The 17,418-nt window shown below is 37.9% G+C and overlaps 2 protein-coding genes across 2 annotated transcripts in view; one reads left to right on the top strand and one right to left on the bottom strand.

The window, feature by feature from the left end:
* Window positions 1-2,459, top strand: part of LOC115427942 (zinc finger protein 706) — a 3,500-nt gene extending 1,041 nt beyond the window's left edge. The window contains exons 2-4 of the mRNA XM_030146689.1: window positions 732-882; window positions 1,748-1,863; window positions 1,984-2,459. Coding sequence (XP_030002549.1) covers window positions 748-882; window positions 1,748-1,843 — 231 coding nt within the window. The 5' untranslated portion in view covers window positions 732-747 and the 3' untranslated portion in view covers window positions 1,844-1,863; window positions 1,984-2,459. The remainder of the gene's footprint in view (window positions 1-731; window positions 883-1,747; window positions 1,864-1,983) is intronic.
* Window positions 2,460-2,682: 223 nt separating this feature from the next.
* bmp8a (bone morphogenetic protein 8a) overlaps window positions 2,683-17,418 on the bottom strand; it is a 38,119-nt gene continuing 23,383 nt past the window's right edge. The window contains 6 exon segments of the mRNA XM_030146685.1: window positions 2,683-3,440; window positions 7,039-7,149; window positions 7,573-7,649; window positions 8,050-8,229; window positions 9,500-9,648; window positions 13,233-13,425. Coding sequence (XP_030002545.1) covers window positions 3,291-3,440; window positions 7,039-7,149; window positions 7,573-7,649; window positions 8,050-8,229; window positions 9,500-9,648; window positions 13,233-13,425 — 860 coding nt within the window. The 3' untranslated portion in view covers window positions 2,683-3,290.

Raw genomic sequence — 17,418 nt, 5'->3', positions numbered from 1 at the left:
TAGTTCTGAACAAATAGAATATGAACATTTGAACAGGATCTTAAACTGTAATATCTGTAAAACAAAATTTAAGTTTGAACACAGGAACATTTTGTGATATAGCATTACATCCTGTTGTGATCAATAAAAATGTGTTAGTATTCTGGTGTAATTCAATTCTTCTAGGAAATAATCATTTAAAAAAAAGAAACAAACAAAAAATTGCCTTTTTTTTAACAGTATCATGATAGTATTGTGATTTGTATCGTATCACCAGACTCTTGCTAATACACACCCCTAGTTTCGAGTGTATTGAACAGCTCTAATTACAATTGTTTACAACAAGTTTAGCATCAAAGGCACTTTTTCTGTCATTGAAATCATGTCACAAATGTGTACCATTTAAAGTCGGATTAAAATGTAAAAACGTGGTGACCCCAGTTGTTTTTCAAAGCTTTAGGCACTGGGTCTGGAATGTATAGTTATGTTTTAATACCAAATTCTCTTGTAAACAAGTGTAAATGTGTGTAACACATCAGTACAATAATATGGAGTTAAAAGTCTGTCAGTAGTCTTATTGGTTAGCCCTACCAAACAACTGTTGCCTTGATACACAAAACAATAGTCCAGTTCTGTTCTGTATCTCCTAAATGCACTGGCTACTGCTTTTTGTCATTATGTGAAGAAATAGAAGTGAATGCTTTGAAACTAGGAAAGTGAATGATGTTTTGTCTTTTTTTTCTTTCCTGCAGGTCAAAGCGGAGGGCCATGGCTCGTGGGCAGCAGAAGATTCAGTCCCAGCAGAAGAACGCCAAGAAGGCAGCCGAGAAGAAGAAATCTCATGGCGCTGACCAGAAGACTGCTGCTAAAGCCGCTCTGGTCCACACCTGCCCGGTCTGCAGGGTGAGTCCAGTGTTTATCCATCATCAAGTCTTAATGATTGTTATATTCCCTTTGTCTTATTTGTTTTTTCCTCTAGTTTCTTTGTTTACTATGAGTGTTTTCACAGAGAAGAGGAACTTTTTGTAAGGAAATAAGGAAGCATGCCAGACCTGTTGTACTGTGTGATTTACTCATGTTCATGACCTCTACTTTATTAATTGTAGTTAATAAATATTTCATATTCAGTAAAGGATTTGTAGCTACTGATGTACAGACCTATTCGTTTTTTTCATTTGGAGATTGTTGGCTAAGTTTACCTTTTTTTTAAAAAAATTGTTTGTTCGAGTTTGCGTTTAGAAAGTTTATTAGATTTTTTTCAGATCGCTGATTATCAACAGGTATAAGACTTGCAAACTACTTTTAGTGCTCTTTGGATATTTTGTCTTGAAAGTTTGTGCTTTATTGCATTTTATTCAGTATTGTAATGGTTGGTTTTCCAAAATGTATTTGCAGTGGAGATCTAAATTACAGTTGTTTAAAATTACAAGTACAGCTATTTCTGGTTGTTCATAACTTGTCCACAGTTGTCATTTTGGACAGGTTTTGGTACAGTGTGTTCTAAAACACCTTAGTTAATTCAACATGTGTTCCCAGAGGTGTTTGGAAATATTTCTAAAGCTTTTGCAGGTGGGAGCCAATGGCCTCCAGTCGAGGAGTAGTGAGACAGGTCAGGACAGGTTTTGATATCAAGGTTTCTAACGTTTCTTACTTATGTCCGAAGGCAATATTAACTCTTCTGTTGCATTGCTTTTGAGTCTTGTATCTAAAGTTGACATTTTATTGCAGAGTGTAACATGTTGATGGATATGTTTGTTTTCTCTTTCAGACACAAATGCCTGACCCTAAAACCTTCAAACAGCACTTTGAGAGCAAACATCCCAAGTCTCCCATGCCTCCTGAGCTGGCGGACGTTCAGGCATAAAGGACCTTTTGATGGACCTGGTGAGTCTAAGCTGGAGATAAGAATAAGGATAAAAACACAATATTTTTCTAAGAAAACTTTATTGACAGTTTTTGCAATTGTAATATATTATACTCAATACAAACATTTATTGCTTACAGATACACAGTGACCACAGATTAGATGTTGAATCACGGCACCAGGAGGACGTTGTTGATTTCAGACACTGGGACCTGTCAGTATTCATGGACAGCGGTTTGGGAACAGAAGGATGTGTGTATGTGCTGTGTACGTACGTGTGTTTGTGTAAGAAAAAAAAAAATAAGGAAGGGGCAGAAGTACACCAGCACCCCGTTTTTATATTTATTATGTACAACTACCTTGTAATTCCAGACGGGAGGGATGGAGGGTTTTCCAAGAAAGCAGAACCAGCAAGATTGCCTGCTATTGTTGAATGGTGAATTATTGGCTGAAAATGGGGATTGTTACTAAAATTACAACTGTGAAAAGTCAATCAGGAGACCTGTTTGTCTGGCTAGCTGACTGTTGTAAACACTGTGTAGTCTGAATACACGGCACATTCTAGGCTCCTTCTGCAGATGTGGTGACGTGTGTTAAATCTCACATTTTCCATTGTAAAAATACAGGAAAACACAATGAACCCTCTTTGAGCACTAATCACACAACAGTCAGCTAACCAACACACAGAAAAGTAAAAATCACTGACACCCAGTGTGTAATATTGGATAGTAGTTTTTCTTTTTTAGGGATTGGTGGATTTTTGTCAGAAACAGCCTGTACAGCTTTGCCTCCTCTGCTGCTCCATAGGTGTTTCCACTCGGTAACACCTGACAACAGTACCTCACAATAACACAGCAACTCATGTGTGTTTTTTTTTTTTTTTTAAACATCTTAATCTTGGCAATAACACCATTGTTGTTGATTTAACCAAGGGCAAACTTTGTTTTTTCTTTCAAGTCCCCTTTGACATACAGCTTTGTGCTACCTGATGCTTTCAGCTGTACTGTGAATGTTCATTTTTGGAAGGAAATGCAAATGGCTCCAAGGTCTAAGATTTAATTTCAACAGCCGCAAAATTAATTAATCCTTTTTTTTTGGTTCTTCAGATATTCACTAGCAGGCAAAAAACTTCACTAATTTGCTTTCACTGTAATTTTTTTTTTACCCTTTTCAATAAATTGACAATGTATTTAATGTGACCTGTCTTCTTGACTGATTTTTCAGAGTTTAAATTGACGTCAGGAGCAGCTGCTGATTCAGAGTTAATGACTCTGGATTAATTAAATATTAAAGCCACTGACTCAAAATCAGCCTCTTCTGAAGCATAAGACAGATACATCCAAACCCGCTACATGAGTTTCTACAGACCTCACATGGGCTGAAAACTACGACCTATTAGCATTCGAACCTGGACTGTAGTCAGTCGTCACCTACTTCGAGGATTAGATCATAGACAGCCGCACGTCTTCACCACCATGTTCCGATGCTTTTTCAGGATGACGTTGTTGTTGTCGTCGTAGAACAGGACGGAGATGGGGCTGAGCTTGGTGGGGGCACAGCACGCCTTAGGAACTTCATTTGGCTTCAGGAGATGGACCTGCCACAAACAGCCACATGTTCAGACACAGTTACTGTGAGGATTATGTATTCATAATCTACAGCTGTGAAAGGATGTTTTCTTTTTTTAAATTATGATTTTGTTTTGCCCTCTTATGTGAAAAAACTTTAGCATGGACTGAAGGCTGAGAGTTTTCAAGGTCACGCACGTTATATTAAAGTAAAACTGACCTAATTTTTTGTGATAAGTGTAAATATAACTTATTTGTGTAACATCCTGAAGGTACATTTTTCAGAACTCGTACTACTTCGCCACTTGAAACACCTCAGGGATGCCTGTTACTACTTCAGCGATGATCTAAAACACTTATGACATTCCAAAACCAGTCCAATCTGATTATTTTTGGAATTTTACTACTCCACTACTGGAGACTTTCAGTGACCACCTGAAAAAGCTTGAAAAGGACTTGTTTATACCAAAGAAATCATCTAAACCACTTTAAAACAACATTCCAAAACATGTTCCCCCCAAAAAATAATGCTTGAAAATTACCTGAAACACCTCAGAATGGACTTTTTAATGCCTTAACAATTAACCAGAAATATTTAGAAACATACATGGAATCATGTACAAATTTGTCATTTTTGGAGCACATAGTAGCCTTAGTATTTTTAAATGAGAGATAATTGATGACCACTTGAAAACAATTTCAGAGACAGCCTGCTATATCTCCAGTTGCAATTTTAATGACCCTTTGTTAAGTCCCGCCCCCCATGGTTACAGTTGCTAGGCCTGTCAAGCTTTCTCTTGGGGCTCATTCTTATTGTCATGTAAACATGGATTTTTCAACATCTTGAGGATTCATGTACAGAACAGACATCTATAGGAACAGCAATGTTCTCGCAAAGCAGGGTAAGTCAGTATGTTGTTTTATTTTAAGTTAACTTTCAGTTCTGACTCCCTATAGTTTTCAGTATCTGATATGTTTTAGCCTGTTGCTAAATTCTGCGTTTTCCATCTGTTTATAACGCACCAGGATATTGTTCCCATATCGTGGATTTAGCCACAAGTGGTACACAACTACCTAACTGAATGTTAAACATTAGTGACTTTTAATCTACAGGGTGTCCCATAAGTCTCCATACATAGGAAAAATAAACGTTTCTTGACATAAACCATTTTTATTTATAATATGCTCTATATGACTGCTATTTTGTCGGGAACACATTTCAATATGTGTCCTCCACTGCTGAAGAACTATAAAGAAGAAATATAAAGAAATACATGTTAGAACCATATGCATTATGTCTCCTATGTATGGAGACTTATGGGACACCCTGTATATTCTACTAAGGTAGTGGTGACCAACCCTGGTCCTCCAGATCCTGCATGTTTTAGATGGATCCCTCTTCCAACACACCTGATTCAAATGATAAGCCTATCATGAAGCTCTGCAGAAGTCTGAAAACAACCATCAGGTGGACTGGAAGAGGGAAACATCTAAAACATGCAGGATAGTAGCTCTGGAGGACCAGGGCTGGTGACCCAAGTGTAGTGCCGAATTCTACTCCCTGCTGAAAACTGCATCGCCAGCAGCTGCAAAAACAGCTCCCCCTTCCTAAGGCAGCCAGAAAGAGGACAAAGTGCACCACATTCACCCTGTCACACCAGAACAGCTCCAAATGTGAGCAGCCCAAGTCATTTCACTCCTTTAGCTTCACAAGCTAATTCTGATGGGGGATGCAGTTTTCAGCAGTATCTGTTTATGTTGTTATATATTTTGTGTGTTGTGTATCTAAGATTTAACTTTAGTAAGTTTTATATTCCTTACAGTTCCACATTCTTTAATATTAAACAGACAAAAAAACATAACTGCAATATTGTGCTCTTCATGGCTGACTTAGGAAGGGGGAGCAGTTTTCAGCAGGGAGTAGAATTCAGCACAACACCCTGTACTACAGTCTTGGAGCTAACAACTGTGTGCTAGTTAGCGTTAGCATCTTAGCTTAGAACGCACAATAGCTGCGAGTGCTGTCTTCTACACTGTTTAATCCAGATTCAACATCTGTCCAGTTGTGTTTTTGGTTTTAGGAAGAAGAAAGATACATCACCCAAGCGTTCTGGATATCTTTCATCGGACCTTCATGTCCCGTACACACACCGCTCAGACATTTTGGAGGCGAATGCTTACCAGGTGCTCCTAGTTACCGTTACTAACGTATGATTGGTCAGAGGTGTTTCTAGGGCGGGACTTAGTAAAGGGTCAAAACCTGTTCTAAACAGCAGTCTGCCATTGGCTCTGTGCACAGCCCCACCCACTACCTGAACTTCAGGTGCCTCCTGTATGTCCTGTCTTTCATTATTGGACACACTGATTAGTCCAGGTGTGTCTAATTAACCAGCAGTCACAACAAGAAGTAACAGACACACCTGGACTAATCAGTGTGTCCAATAATGAAAGACAGGAAATAAAGACGCACCTGAAGTTCAGCAAGTAGTTTCACATGCATTACACTAAATTTGCACACCAGCGTCCTAATATTATTGTTTTTAAAGCACTTCCCCCCCAACTATTTAGATAATTTGAAGAACATTATTAACTCTAAAACAAGTAAAACTAAAAGACAGTGTCAAGTATATAATCTTATTTAGTTTCTATAATTTCTATTTTTATACTTCAAGCTTTTTTTTTTTTAAATTTTGATGTATTATTATTATTATTATTATTTATTAATTAATTAATTAATTAATTAATTAATTTATTTATTTATTTTTACTTACATTTGTGTCTATATATTGAAAATGTAAAATATTTTGTGAAATGTGAATAATTTTTTATCCTACTTTGATGTAATATTGTCTATACATACTGCTCAATTGTTCATTGTTCAATAAAAAAGGGGAAAAAGGGAAAAAAGTTCAGGAAGTAATAGAGTATATATATATATATATATATTTAGCATAGAGCCCATTGGTGACCATCTGAAAAAATCTTGCGTCCTGAAACATCTTCACAAACCACTTATTTATGCCTTTGCAATTGTCTAAAACATGTAAAGAAAACAGACTAAAACATGTTCATAATGTACATTTCATAAACACATTGTATAGTGACACCATTTCACCACCAGAGGCCGTCGGCGACCACCTGAACAGGCCTTAGAAATGACCTGAAACTACTCAGTAGGGCCTTAGCAGTTATGGAAAACACTTTAGTAACACACACAGTAACATGTCCACAGTGTTACTGCTGGTGACAACCTGAAAACACCTGGAGAAAACAGCAAGCCTGATGCTACTGGAATGACCTAAAACATATGTTGTTTGTTTTCTCAAAATACAAAGATAAACAGCTGTGATTCCAATAACTACATTAAAAACACCGCAGTCATCATCATCAGTTTTCATTAAAAAAAAAAAACCAAGGTGAATATTTTACAGCTCCTGTAAATCAAAAACTGAAAGATGTTGCAGTTATTCTGATATTTGAGGTGATATTAAGGACCGAATTAACTGTTGTCCATCTACAGAAAACGCAGATATTCAAAGGGCCTGTAGTTTTATTTATTTCCTGTCTACGTTTTGATGGAAACTCCTCCACTGTGGTTTATAACATGTTGTAGAGTTCAGTACTGACCACTTGCTGGATGAGGGCGTGGTTGGTGGCGTTCATACAGGATCCCAGAGGATAGAAACACTCTCCATCACAGTAGTAGGCTGAATATCCAGTAGGAGCCAGAACCCAGTCCTGAATGAGAGAGAAGCAAGAAGACATTTAACGTCCAGAAAGATCACAATGGCATCATCACGTTTATTCAGTGTCATTCTAACAGCTACTGATCTGCACTATACTGTTAATACTGGCAAATTTATAGCTTTATAAACACAGGGTTGATTTTTTTCACTATTAAATATGTATCTGTCTGCATGAAAAATAGAAAAATCTCACTGTAAAATAAAGAAAATATTCAAGTTTATTTCAGAATGAAAAATGGGGGAACGTAAGTACACTATGTATATATCAGTGTAGTTGAAAAACCATCCAACATCTGCAAATGTAACTTTAAAAGTACATGAGAACAGATGAAAAAACATGAACGCTCTGTTGTAAAAAATAAAACTCCGTGAATGAAGGATCGTGGTGGTTTTTACGGGACAAAGAGGAGCTGACCTTCCATCCGAGGTCGCTGAAGCTGACGTAGAGCTCATGTTTTTTACAGGGTTGACCGTTGTTTGCAGGAGTCTGATCTGAACAGGAAACAGAACATTAAAGGAACAGGAGACATAAAATATAAGATGCTTTCAATGTCTTATTTATGGATGGGAAAAAATAAAACGCATGAAGAGAATAAGGACATCAGTAAAGCATCTACACAGCTGTTTTTTAGCATCTGGAAACCTTAGACTTAGACAAATTTTATTGATCCAAAAGGGAAATTACTTAACGGATGACAGACGACGACAAGAAGGAAAAAAGTACAAAGAAGGAAAGTCAGTGTGAAGAGATAAAAGCAATAAACATTATTAACAGAATAACACAAGAAAGCAGAAAAAAGACAAGATTTGCATCGACAGGAAATGGAAGTAAATACGGACTATATACATTTACACTAATAAAGCTAAAGAAAACTAAAAGTATAAGACTTACTGTGAATGCTGGGTAGTGGGAGGTCGTATTTGGGTTTCCTCCTGCGGGGGTGGGGCTTGACGGCCCGTGGCGGTCTACACGGGACCTGGTTCTCCCTGAAGAAGGTGACCATGAAGGGCTGTTTGGAGCGAGGACCCCGGCGGCCCACCAGCCCGATCCAGCCTGCGGACAGAGAGCGGTCTGGGAGAGAACCCCCACACTCACATTCATTCAAAGCCTTCAAAACAGGAGGTTCTGCTGGTTCTGGTCCGAGCTGGCACACTGATGTCATGGAAACGCGCTGTACGTCACGTCAGTTCTGATGGCATTTGGTGTGTTACATGTACGCTTTTTCAACCTGTTCAACACCATCTAATCATGTGTCTGTTTATGCCAAGATCTCCAGTTTACATATCTGTAACTGCTAACCCTAACCCTAGACTTAACCCTAACCCTAAATCTAACCCTAACCCTAAACCTAACTAAATCTAACCCTAACCCTAGACCTAACCCTAAACCTAACTAAATCTAACCCTAACCCGAGACTTAACCCTGAACCTAACCCTAACCCTAGACCTAACTAAATCTAACCCTAACCCTAGACTTAACCCTAAACCTAACCCTAACTCTAGCCCTACCTAAATCTAACCCTAGACTTAACCCTGAACCTAACCCTAACCCTAGACCTATCTAAATCTAACCCTAACCCTAGACTTAACCCTAACCCTAGACCTAACCCTAAACCTAACTAAATCTAACCCTAACCCTAGACTTAACCCTAACCCTAGACCTAACCCTAACCCTGAACCTAACCCTAACCCTGAACCTAACCCGAAACCTAACTAAACCTAACCCTAGACTTAACCCTAACCCTAGACCTAACCCTAACCCTGAACCTAACCCTAGACCTAACCCTAAACCTAACTAAATCTAACCCTAATCCTAGACTTAACCCTAACCCTAACCCTAGACCTAACCCTAACCCTGAACCTAACCCTAACCCAACCCTAGACCTAACCCTAAACCTAACTAAATCTAACCCTAATCCTAGACTTAACCCTAACTCTAGACCTAACCCTAGCCCTGAACCTAACCCTAACCCTGAACCTAACCCTGAACCTAACCCTAGACCTAACCCTGAACCTAACCCTAACCCTAACCCTAACCCTGAACCTAACCCTAACCCTGAACCTAACCCTAACCCTGAACCTAACCCTAACCCTGAACCTAACCCTAACCCTGAACCTAACCCTGAACCTAACCCTAACCCTAGACCTAACCCTGAACCTAACCCTAACCCTGAACCTAACCCTAACCCTGAACCTAACCCTAACCCTGAACCTAACCCTAACCCTGTCTGTATGTGAATCCTCTTCTAAACCCTGTCATGTGTGCAGGTACCACTCCAGTTACCAGTGCTGTGTATTTGTACCCAGTTCAGTTCATGAGCTCATGCTGGAGCTGGACTCACCCTCCTCGGTCTCCACGTACAGGCGGATGCCCAGGTTGCTTCGTGGATGCAGGAGCCAGTGGTTGGAGGCCGAGGTGACGTCGAAGGCCAGCCAGCCCTCCTGTCCGGCCGGAACCGACTGCATGTCCAACAGAACCAGCTCCGGTTCTCTGCCCCAGCAAACACAGACTGTGAGAGGTTCTGAAGTAACGAAGGAGTGTTTGTTCTGCACTGAACTAGAGTCAGACCCAGAAGCACAGGTCAGAGTTTAAGTGGACGGTTTACTGGAGAAATACTGTAATATTACACTGGTGGAAAAACCCTTTTGTCTGGAGGTTTTCTCTTTATCTTATCTTTATCTCTTTATTTTAAATAAAAATTCCAGACTTTTTCAAAATTGCTATTTTTTTCCCCTGACCTTAACTTTGTGTATTTTTATATTTGCATGTCTACTCTTCTGGTTGAGAGTGTACCTGCTGTGTGTAGTACAAAAGTTCATTTTACTAAATGTTTGTGTGATATTAATGCACTTTTGTGATTTTCATATGTTTTGAAAATGTTAGTCAATAAAACATAATTTACTGTGAATTATTCATTCATACGAGTTTCACCAGAGCACAGCCATAAATATAAAAGTATAAATGTACAGATGGATGGATGTAGGGCTGAACCATATGGACAAAATTTCATATCTCGATATTCATGCCAGATATCTCAATATCGATACGATACAATATGACTACGGGTTTGGTGAAAACCAAGCATTTTTCAGAAAAATACTAACATCATAATACAAAAGAATGTGGAAAGTGCAGTTTTATTTATAAGAACTCACTGCCAGTCATCAACATTAACATAAAGTACGAATAAATTAAATTTGTTGTGACTTCCGGAGCTGTACATGCAGGGCGAGCGCAGGGGAAATCTATATCGTTTATATCGTTGCTTTTTCAATATTAATATCTTGAATGTTCATATTTCGATATCGATACGATAATGATATATCTTTCAGCCCTAGATGGATGTACAGTAAAGTCACACATTTAACCAGTTCATAATCATGTTACCACATACAGGGTGGGGAAGCAAAATTTACAATGAACATTTAGTTGTTTTTTCTCAGCAGGTACTACGTCAATTGTTTTGAAACCAAACATATATTGATGTCATAATCATACCTAACACTATTATCCATACCTTTTCAGAAACTTTTGCCCATATGAGTAATCAGGAAAGCAAACGTCAAAGAGTGTGTGATTTGCTGAATGCACTCTTCACACCAAAGGAGATTTCAAAAATAGTTGGAGTGTCCATAAAGACTGTTTATAATGGAAAGAAGAGAATGACTATGAGCAAAACTATTACCAGAAAGTCTGGAAGTGGAGGAAGCAACAAAAAACGTACCAAAGCTTTTATTAAAGCTCTCAAATCCAAAATCCTAAAGGATCCAACCAAATCCATGAGAAAAATGGCAATTGAACTTGAGCTAGACAACAAGACCATTAGAAATGCAGTAAAATATGATTTGAAGTGAAAATCTTACACAAGAACACCAAAACACTTGTTGACAACAGCAACAAATCCAACTTTAGCAATTTTTGGGAATCATGTTTATGGCCGCCTTCTAGCCCAGATCTAAACCCTCTGGATTCTGCTATTTGGGGCGTTTTAGAACATGCTACCAATAGAACATCACACAGCAATGTCGACTTTCTTAAAGATACTATTAAAGAAGAATGGGAGAAGTTGTCACCCGAATATTTGAGGAACACTTGCGCAAGTTTCAGGAAGTGTGTGAAGGCAGTTATTGAGAAAGAAGGAGGACACATAGAATAAAAACATTTTCTATTATGCACATTTTCTTGTGGCAAATAAATTCTCATGACTTTCAATAAACTAATTGGTCATACACTGTCTTTCAATCCCTGCTTCAAAATATTGTAAATTTTGCTTCCCCACCCTGTACAGGTCTGTGCACAAACTGATGGAACTGCACATGTGTTTCTAATCTTACAGGATTATGTTCCTTTGAGCATACTATAATCCAACTATGAGAGAAACTGCTTCCATACTTTATTCAGACTTTCACACAAAATTCCAGACTTTTCAAGGTCTGGAAAACAGTGTTTCAAAATCCCATACTTTTTAAGACTTTCAAGACCTGCACAAACACCCTGTTTTGTTCATCCCATGCATTTGTGATCAATTAAATTAAGAATCTTAAGTCACTGAACTCTGCAAAGTATGGTTCCATTCTCCAAACCTACATGATCCCTTCTGCACATGCTCTGTTCCATCGAGGTCAAAACTGGATGTTTCAGCAAAATAACTGAACACATCCAGGACATGACCTGTTGAAACTGTCAAGAATTTAGTTCTGTTATAGCCCCGCCCCCCAAAGGGGAGGCAAGGGCTATTGTTTTTGGTTCAGTTTGTTTCTTTGTTAACTCTTTTGCAGCAAAACTACTGGTTGAATTCATACAGGGATGTAACGATTACCGGTATAACGATAAACCGCGGTAAAATTGCAGACAGTTAGTATTACCGTTTAAATTCTAATTATCATGATAACCGTGTTTGATTACCGCACTTTTAGGGGAAAAAACCCAATGTGAAGATATGCTTTTATGTCAAATATTTGAGTATAGTTTTAATTTATTACAATTTGGATTTTATATACCTAATATTTGGAACCAATATTCACTTTTAAAGTCTTCGAAAAGGTTCCTTAAGTATCTTTGTGTTATTTATATAATTAATTATATATATTTTTCAAATCGTATTTTATTTTTTGTCTGTGTTTTCTGGTCTTTTATGTTTTTATAGTAGGTTAAAGTATAAAAAATAATAGACAGATGAGATAGATGAAGTTGTGCTGAAAAAAAAAAGATTCCAAACATGGGTATAGTAAACATTTGTTTATACAGTATATAAAGGCAAAATCAAAAAGACTGAAAAACGGACAAAATAGGCTCAGACCACTAACGGTTAATATTTGAATGTTTCTTGCCAACAGACGGTACATTGTGCCTGTTATTTATTTATTTTTTTTTTTTCAAAATACAACTAGGTCAAATTATTTCAGTGTGTGTATTAGTACTTTTTGAACATTTTGAGCACATTTCAACAATACCGTGATAATAATGATAACCGTGATAATATTGGTCACAATAACCGTGATATGAAATTTTCATATCGTTACATCCCTAAATTCATACTAAATTTGGTTTATAGATTGCCAGTGACCCAGAATATATCTGATTACATTTTGGGAAAAGTAGGTCAAAGTTCAAAATTTTTATTAATTTTTCAAATCTTTTTTTTCTCCCATTTACTTATAATGGCCAAAATTTCAAATGTCTATAAAAACATCAATTTTGTTTCAATTTACTTCAAACTTGGCACATATATAGAGGCAATTGATATACATCACTCAGATAAATGTTTTTTTTTTTCACATTTTGGGTACATTTTTTTCAATTTTTTTTCTCCCCACCATTTACCTAACATTGTGATGCTAAATTGTGATGATAAAGGATAAGGAAATCAGTCCAAAAAAAAAAAAAAAAAGCGTTCATAAATCCAAATATTCTCATTCTGAAAAAATCCATCATCAAAACACTAAATGAGGACGGAGGCCCGCTGTGGAGCAACACCTTCAAGTTGGTTTTTACTTTATCAACCACCCACCCACCCCTCAAGAACGAAACTTCAAGAATCCAATAATAATCCACGCAGATGGAGTGCGTCTCACCTGTGTCTGTTGTCTCTCTGGATCTCGTAGACAGAGATGTGCAGTGTTCGGTTCGCCCTCTGGCCCAACGTCAACGTCTTATAGATGCGGAACTCTGCTGCCGTCACCGCCTCGCCCTGAGGGAGGGGCGTCAGGTCGAAACGAAACTCCTTCCAGTACGGACGAGGCTGAAGGAGGTCTCGCTCCTGCTCCACTGAAAGGAAAACACAGCAAAGAGTTCAGTTTATTCACAGCGTTTAAGGAAAGATCACGGATTTATCTGCAGATGAAGCAGAATACTAGGGGGAAGTTTGGTTGGTACAGTTGCTCCATTCAAGTAGAATAATAAGTAGCAGGAAATAATCAATATACTTACCAAAGATATATATTAAAACACTATATTAAACACAATTAGAACAGCAATTTGCATAATATGTACAAGACAATATATTATCAATATGATAATTAAATATATACATAAGTAAGTGTGCAAAAATTGTGATGTTATTAAAATTATGTGGTTAAACAGTGAAATGTTTTGGTATAAATGATATGAATGTATTGGTTTATGGACATGAAACTATGAAAAACCTATGTGTGAAGTTTTGGTAAAACTTTAATGTTTTAATTTACATACAGCACATTTAGTATTTATATAGTATTTTCACTTCCAACTATTAAAAATGATCTAATATTATGATTACAGTGTGAATACTAACCATTTGTAGAACTTTTAACATTAAAAAAACATAAGTTCCATGCTTCAGTGAATATAACGTCTATTCTCTCAAAGTAACTGAAATTACCAACAGGAAATTAACATGAGCATAACTTTAACGACATAAATAGACTATTTTCTAGTTTAAAGGGGCTATATGTACAGATACTGAATATAACAGTACTACAAATGATGCGTGTTTCCAGTTGTTTCATACTTTTGGTTGATTCTCACTTGTTTTAAACCAGTTCATTCATTGGATTAAACTCTTCCTTTTCTTTCTGTTCTTTTCTCTGTCATCACTGACTCATCTCCCATCGGCCTCGTCCTCCACCCTCCAACACTTCATCCTTCATTTCCACTGGAACACTGTCACAGACTTTCCTTCAAAATATTTGACCTGTTAATCATTTATGTGACGACCCAGTAAACTTTATCTTTTTCACAAAAGTTTTTAACATCTGCGACCCCACAATATTTCCCAAATATTATTTCTGATGAAAAGTTATTCCTCCGCCCCCGAAGGGGAGGAAAGGGCTATTATTTTAGGTTTGGTTTGTTTCAGCCAAACTTTTGGTTGAATTCATACCAAATTTGGTTTATGGATTGCCAGTGACCCAGAAAAGATCTCCTTACATTTTGGCAACAGTAGGCCAAAGTTCAAATTTTTTTATGAATTTTTAAAATCTTTTTTCCCCTCCCCCATTTACTTATAATGGGCAAAATTTCAAATATTGGTAGCAGCCAAACTATTGGTTGAATTCAGACCAAATTTGGTTTATAGATTGCCAGTGACCCAGAGTAGATGTCATTACATTTTAAGAAAAATAGGTCAAAGTTTAAATTTTTTATGAATTTTTGACATCACCCCCCCCCCCCCCCCCCCCCCCCAATTTACTTATAATGGGCGAGATTTCACATGTCTATAAAAACATCAGTTTTGTTTCAGTTCACTTCATACTCGGCACATATATAGAGACAACTGACATGCTGACATCAGGACACGCATAGACATGATGACATCAGCTGGATCGATGCCCACATAAGCTACAATACGTGCGAGGGGTGGGTTTGTTGTGCCTGGAACCTCTTGTTTTTCCTCTTACTAAAGCTGCTGCTGGTCTTTTCTACCACTCGTCAATTGAGAACCTGCTGACGTACTGCTGTTCCACCTGGTACAGGAGCTGCACTGAGGCCGACAGAGGACAGTCAAAGCAGCACAGAGGATTATCAGCTGGCCCCTCCCCTCTCTGATGGACATTTACACCACCTGGGGCCTCAGCAGAGCTCAGAACATCAGTAAGGACAGTTCACATCCTGGTTCTCAGCTGTTTGACCTGTTGTCCTCTGACAGGTGCTACAGGTGCATCAGGGCAAGGACAAACAGACTGAAAGACAGGTTCCATCTAAGAGCCATGACCACCCTGAACTCTCACCTGTAACGACCACAGCCATCAGTATATCCTACTATATACTTTTTAATATCGCTGTGCGATAAATTATTATTGTATGCTGTGCATACTTAGGTGTGTTAGGTGTTTTAGGTTATTGTATTATATACATTACTTGTATTGTACATATACATATATACATATACATACATATACATATATATATATATATATACATACATACACACACACACACACACATATATATATATATATATATATATATATATATATATAGATAGATAGATAGATAGATAGATAGATAGATAGATATCTTTTATTCTGTTTATTATTTATTTGTTCCATTGATGGCTGTTTGTGGGATGCTCAGAGTGTTTTTCTTCTTGTACTGCTGCTGTTGTAACAAAGCAATTTCCTGCAAAGGATCAATAAAGTATCTATCTATCTATAATGCAGGTTCTGTGTCTGATCAATCGATGTTGCAGCACAGGAGGGCGTTTGTACGAATTTTCCTCAGCCTTCACAGGCCCGATCGCTGCCAAACTCGCTAAATGAATAGAAACATTACCTGACTATCTACTAGGCACAATTTTAAGTCCATACTCAAATGTTGTGAGGTATGCTGCGTGATTTTAGCATCTCTCTTCTTTGAATTCTTCATCCCTGCCACCATACTCCATTTTCGGAAGTGGTTATGCTGCCGTTTGTGAAATTTCTACTGCTAACAAACAATGCTATAATGTGAAGGCTGCATTTACAATAATGCATAGGCACTTTTCACACACAATGACACCACGGGTACAATGCTGCTAGTACTATATAATATCTAAAACACTGGTGTCTTTGGCAGGACTTCACAGCTCCTTACTCTAAACACTATGTGGTGGTCTGTGCCTTCTGTTTCCTCTCCTCTTGTGTTCCTCTCTCTGCAGGTGCTGATGAACACACCTGCCTCCAATTGTCCCTCTGGTATTGAAACCAGTCCAGACCACAGCGCTGGAGGAGTCTGCCTCGTGTGCTTCCCTGTGTTTCTTTGTTTTCTAGTTTCTAGTCTCCTGTGTTTCTCAGACCCTTGCTGTTGCATTATCACTTGTGCTTTTGTTTGGTTTTTTGTGTAATAAATCCTTGTTTGTACTCTGCTCTAAACCTCCATTTTTGGGTCCTATTGCACCTCAGACACAAGCAGAACACACCAATAAATACAGATAATTTTTGAATATTCAGGTTTCTGTTTATTCAGTCATCATCCATTCATTCATTTTCTGAACCCGCTTTATCCTCACTAGGGTCACGGGGGTCGCTAGGAGCCTATCCCAGCTACACAGGGGCAAAGGCGGGGTACACCCTGGACAAGTCACCAGTTCATCGCAGGGCTGAACATATAGAGACAAACAATCACTCTCACACCTATGGACAATTTAAAATTAACCAATTAACCTATCAGTGCATGTCTTTGGATGGTGAGAGGAAGCCGGAGTACCTGGAGAGAACATGCAAACTCCACACAGAAAGGTCCCACCCCCCGTCGACTGGTGTTGGAATCGAACCCAGGACCTTCTTGCTGTGCGGCACGAGTGCTAACCACTGCACCACCGTGTCACCAGTCATCATCCATAAAACAGAGAATCCAAACAATGAGTCTAAATCAACCGACTGTGAATCATACTGAGACTAAACAGGCTTAGGCAGAGGTTAAATGCTTACATACACCTCACATTCAAATCAAGATCAGTTTGAGGCCCCAATGAAAACAGCAAAAATCATACCTGCTTGTATCCCTCAAACATATCTTTCCAAACCAACGTTTTGAAAACAGTTAATGACTTGCACTTCTTTGAATTTATATTTGTCATTCTGTAATTTAATCCCAATAACAGAACTACATCTTCTTTTTATAGATTTAACGTCTTTTTGTACAGTAAACATACAAACACCTCTGAATCATACCTGGTTTCCTGCATTGAAAATAACTTTTATGCTGTTATACTATATGCACTTTTAATATTTGAAAGTAGAAATACTACATAGAGACAATTTAAACTAAAAAGCAATCTATAAAGTAAATTGTTAAAACAAA

The sequence above is a fragment of the Sphaeramia orbicularis genome, chromosome 11, assembly GCF_902148855.1.
Source record: "Sphaeramia orbicularis chromosome 11, fSphaOr1.1, whole genome shotgun sequence".
NCBI classification, from domain to species: domain Eukaryota; kingdom Metazoa; phylum Chordata; class Actinopteri; order Kurtiformes; family Apogonidae; genus Sphaeramia; species Sphaeramia orbicularis.
Note: the sequence above shows the minus strand (reverse complement) of the source record. Positions and strands in the feature narration are given on the sequence as shown.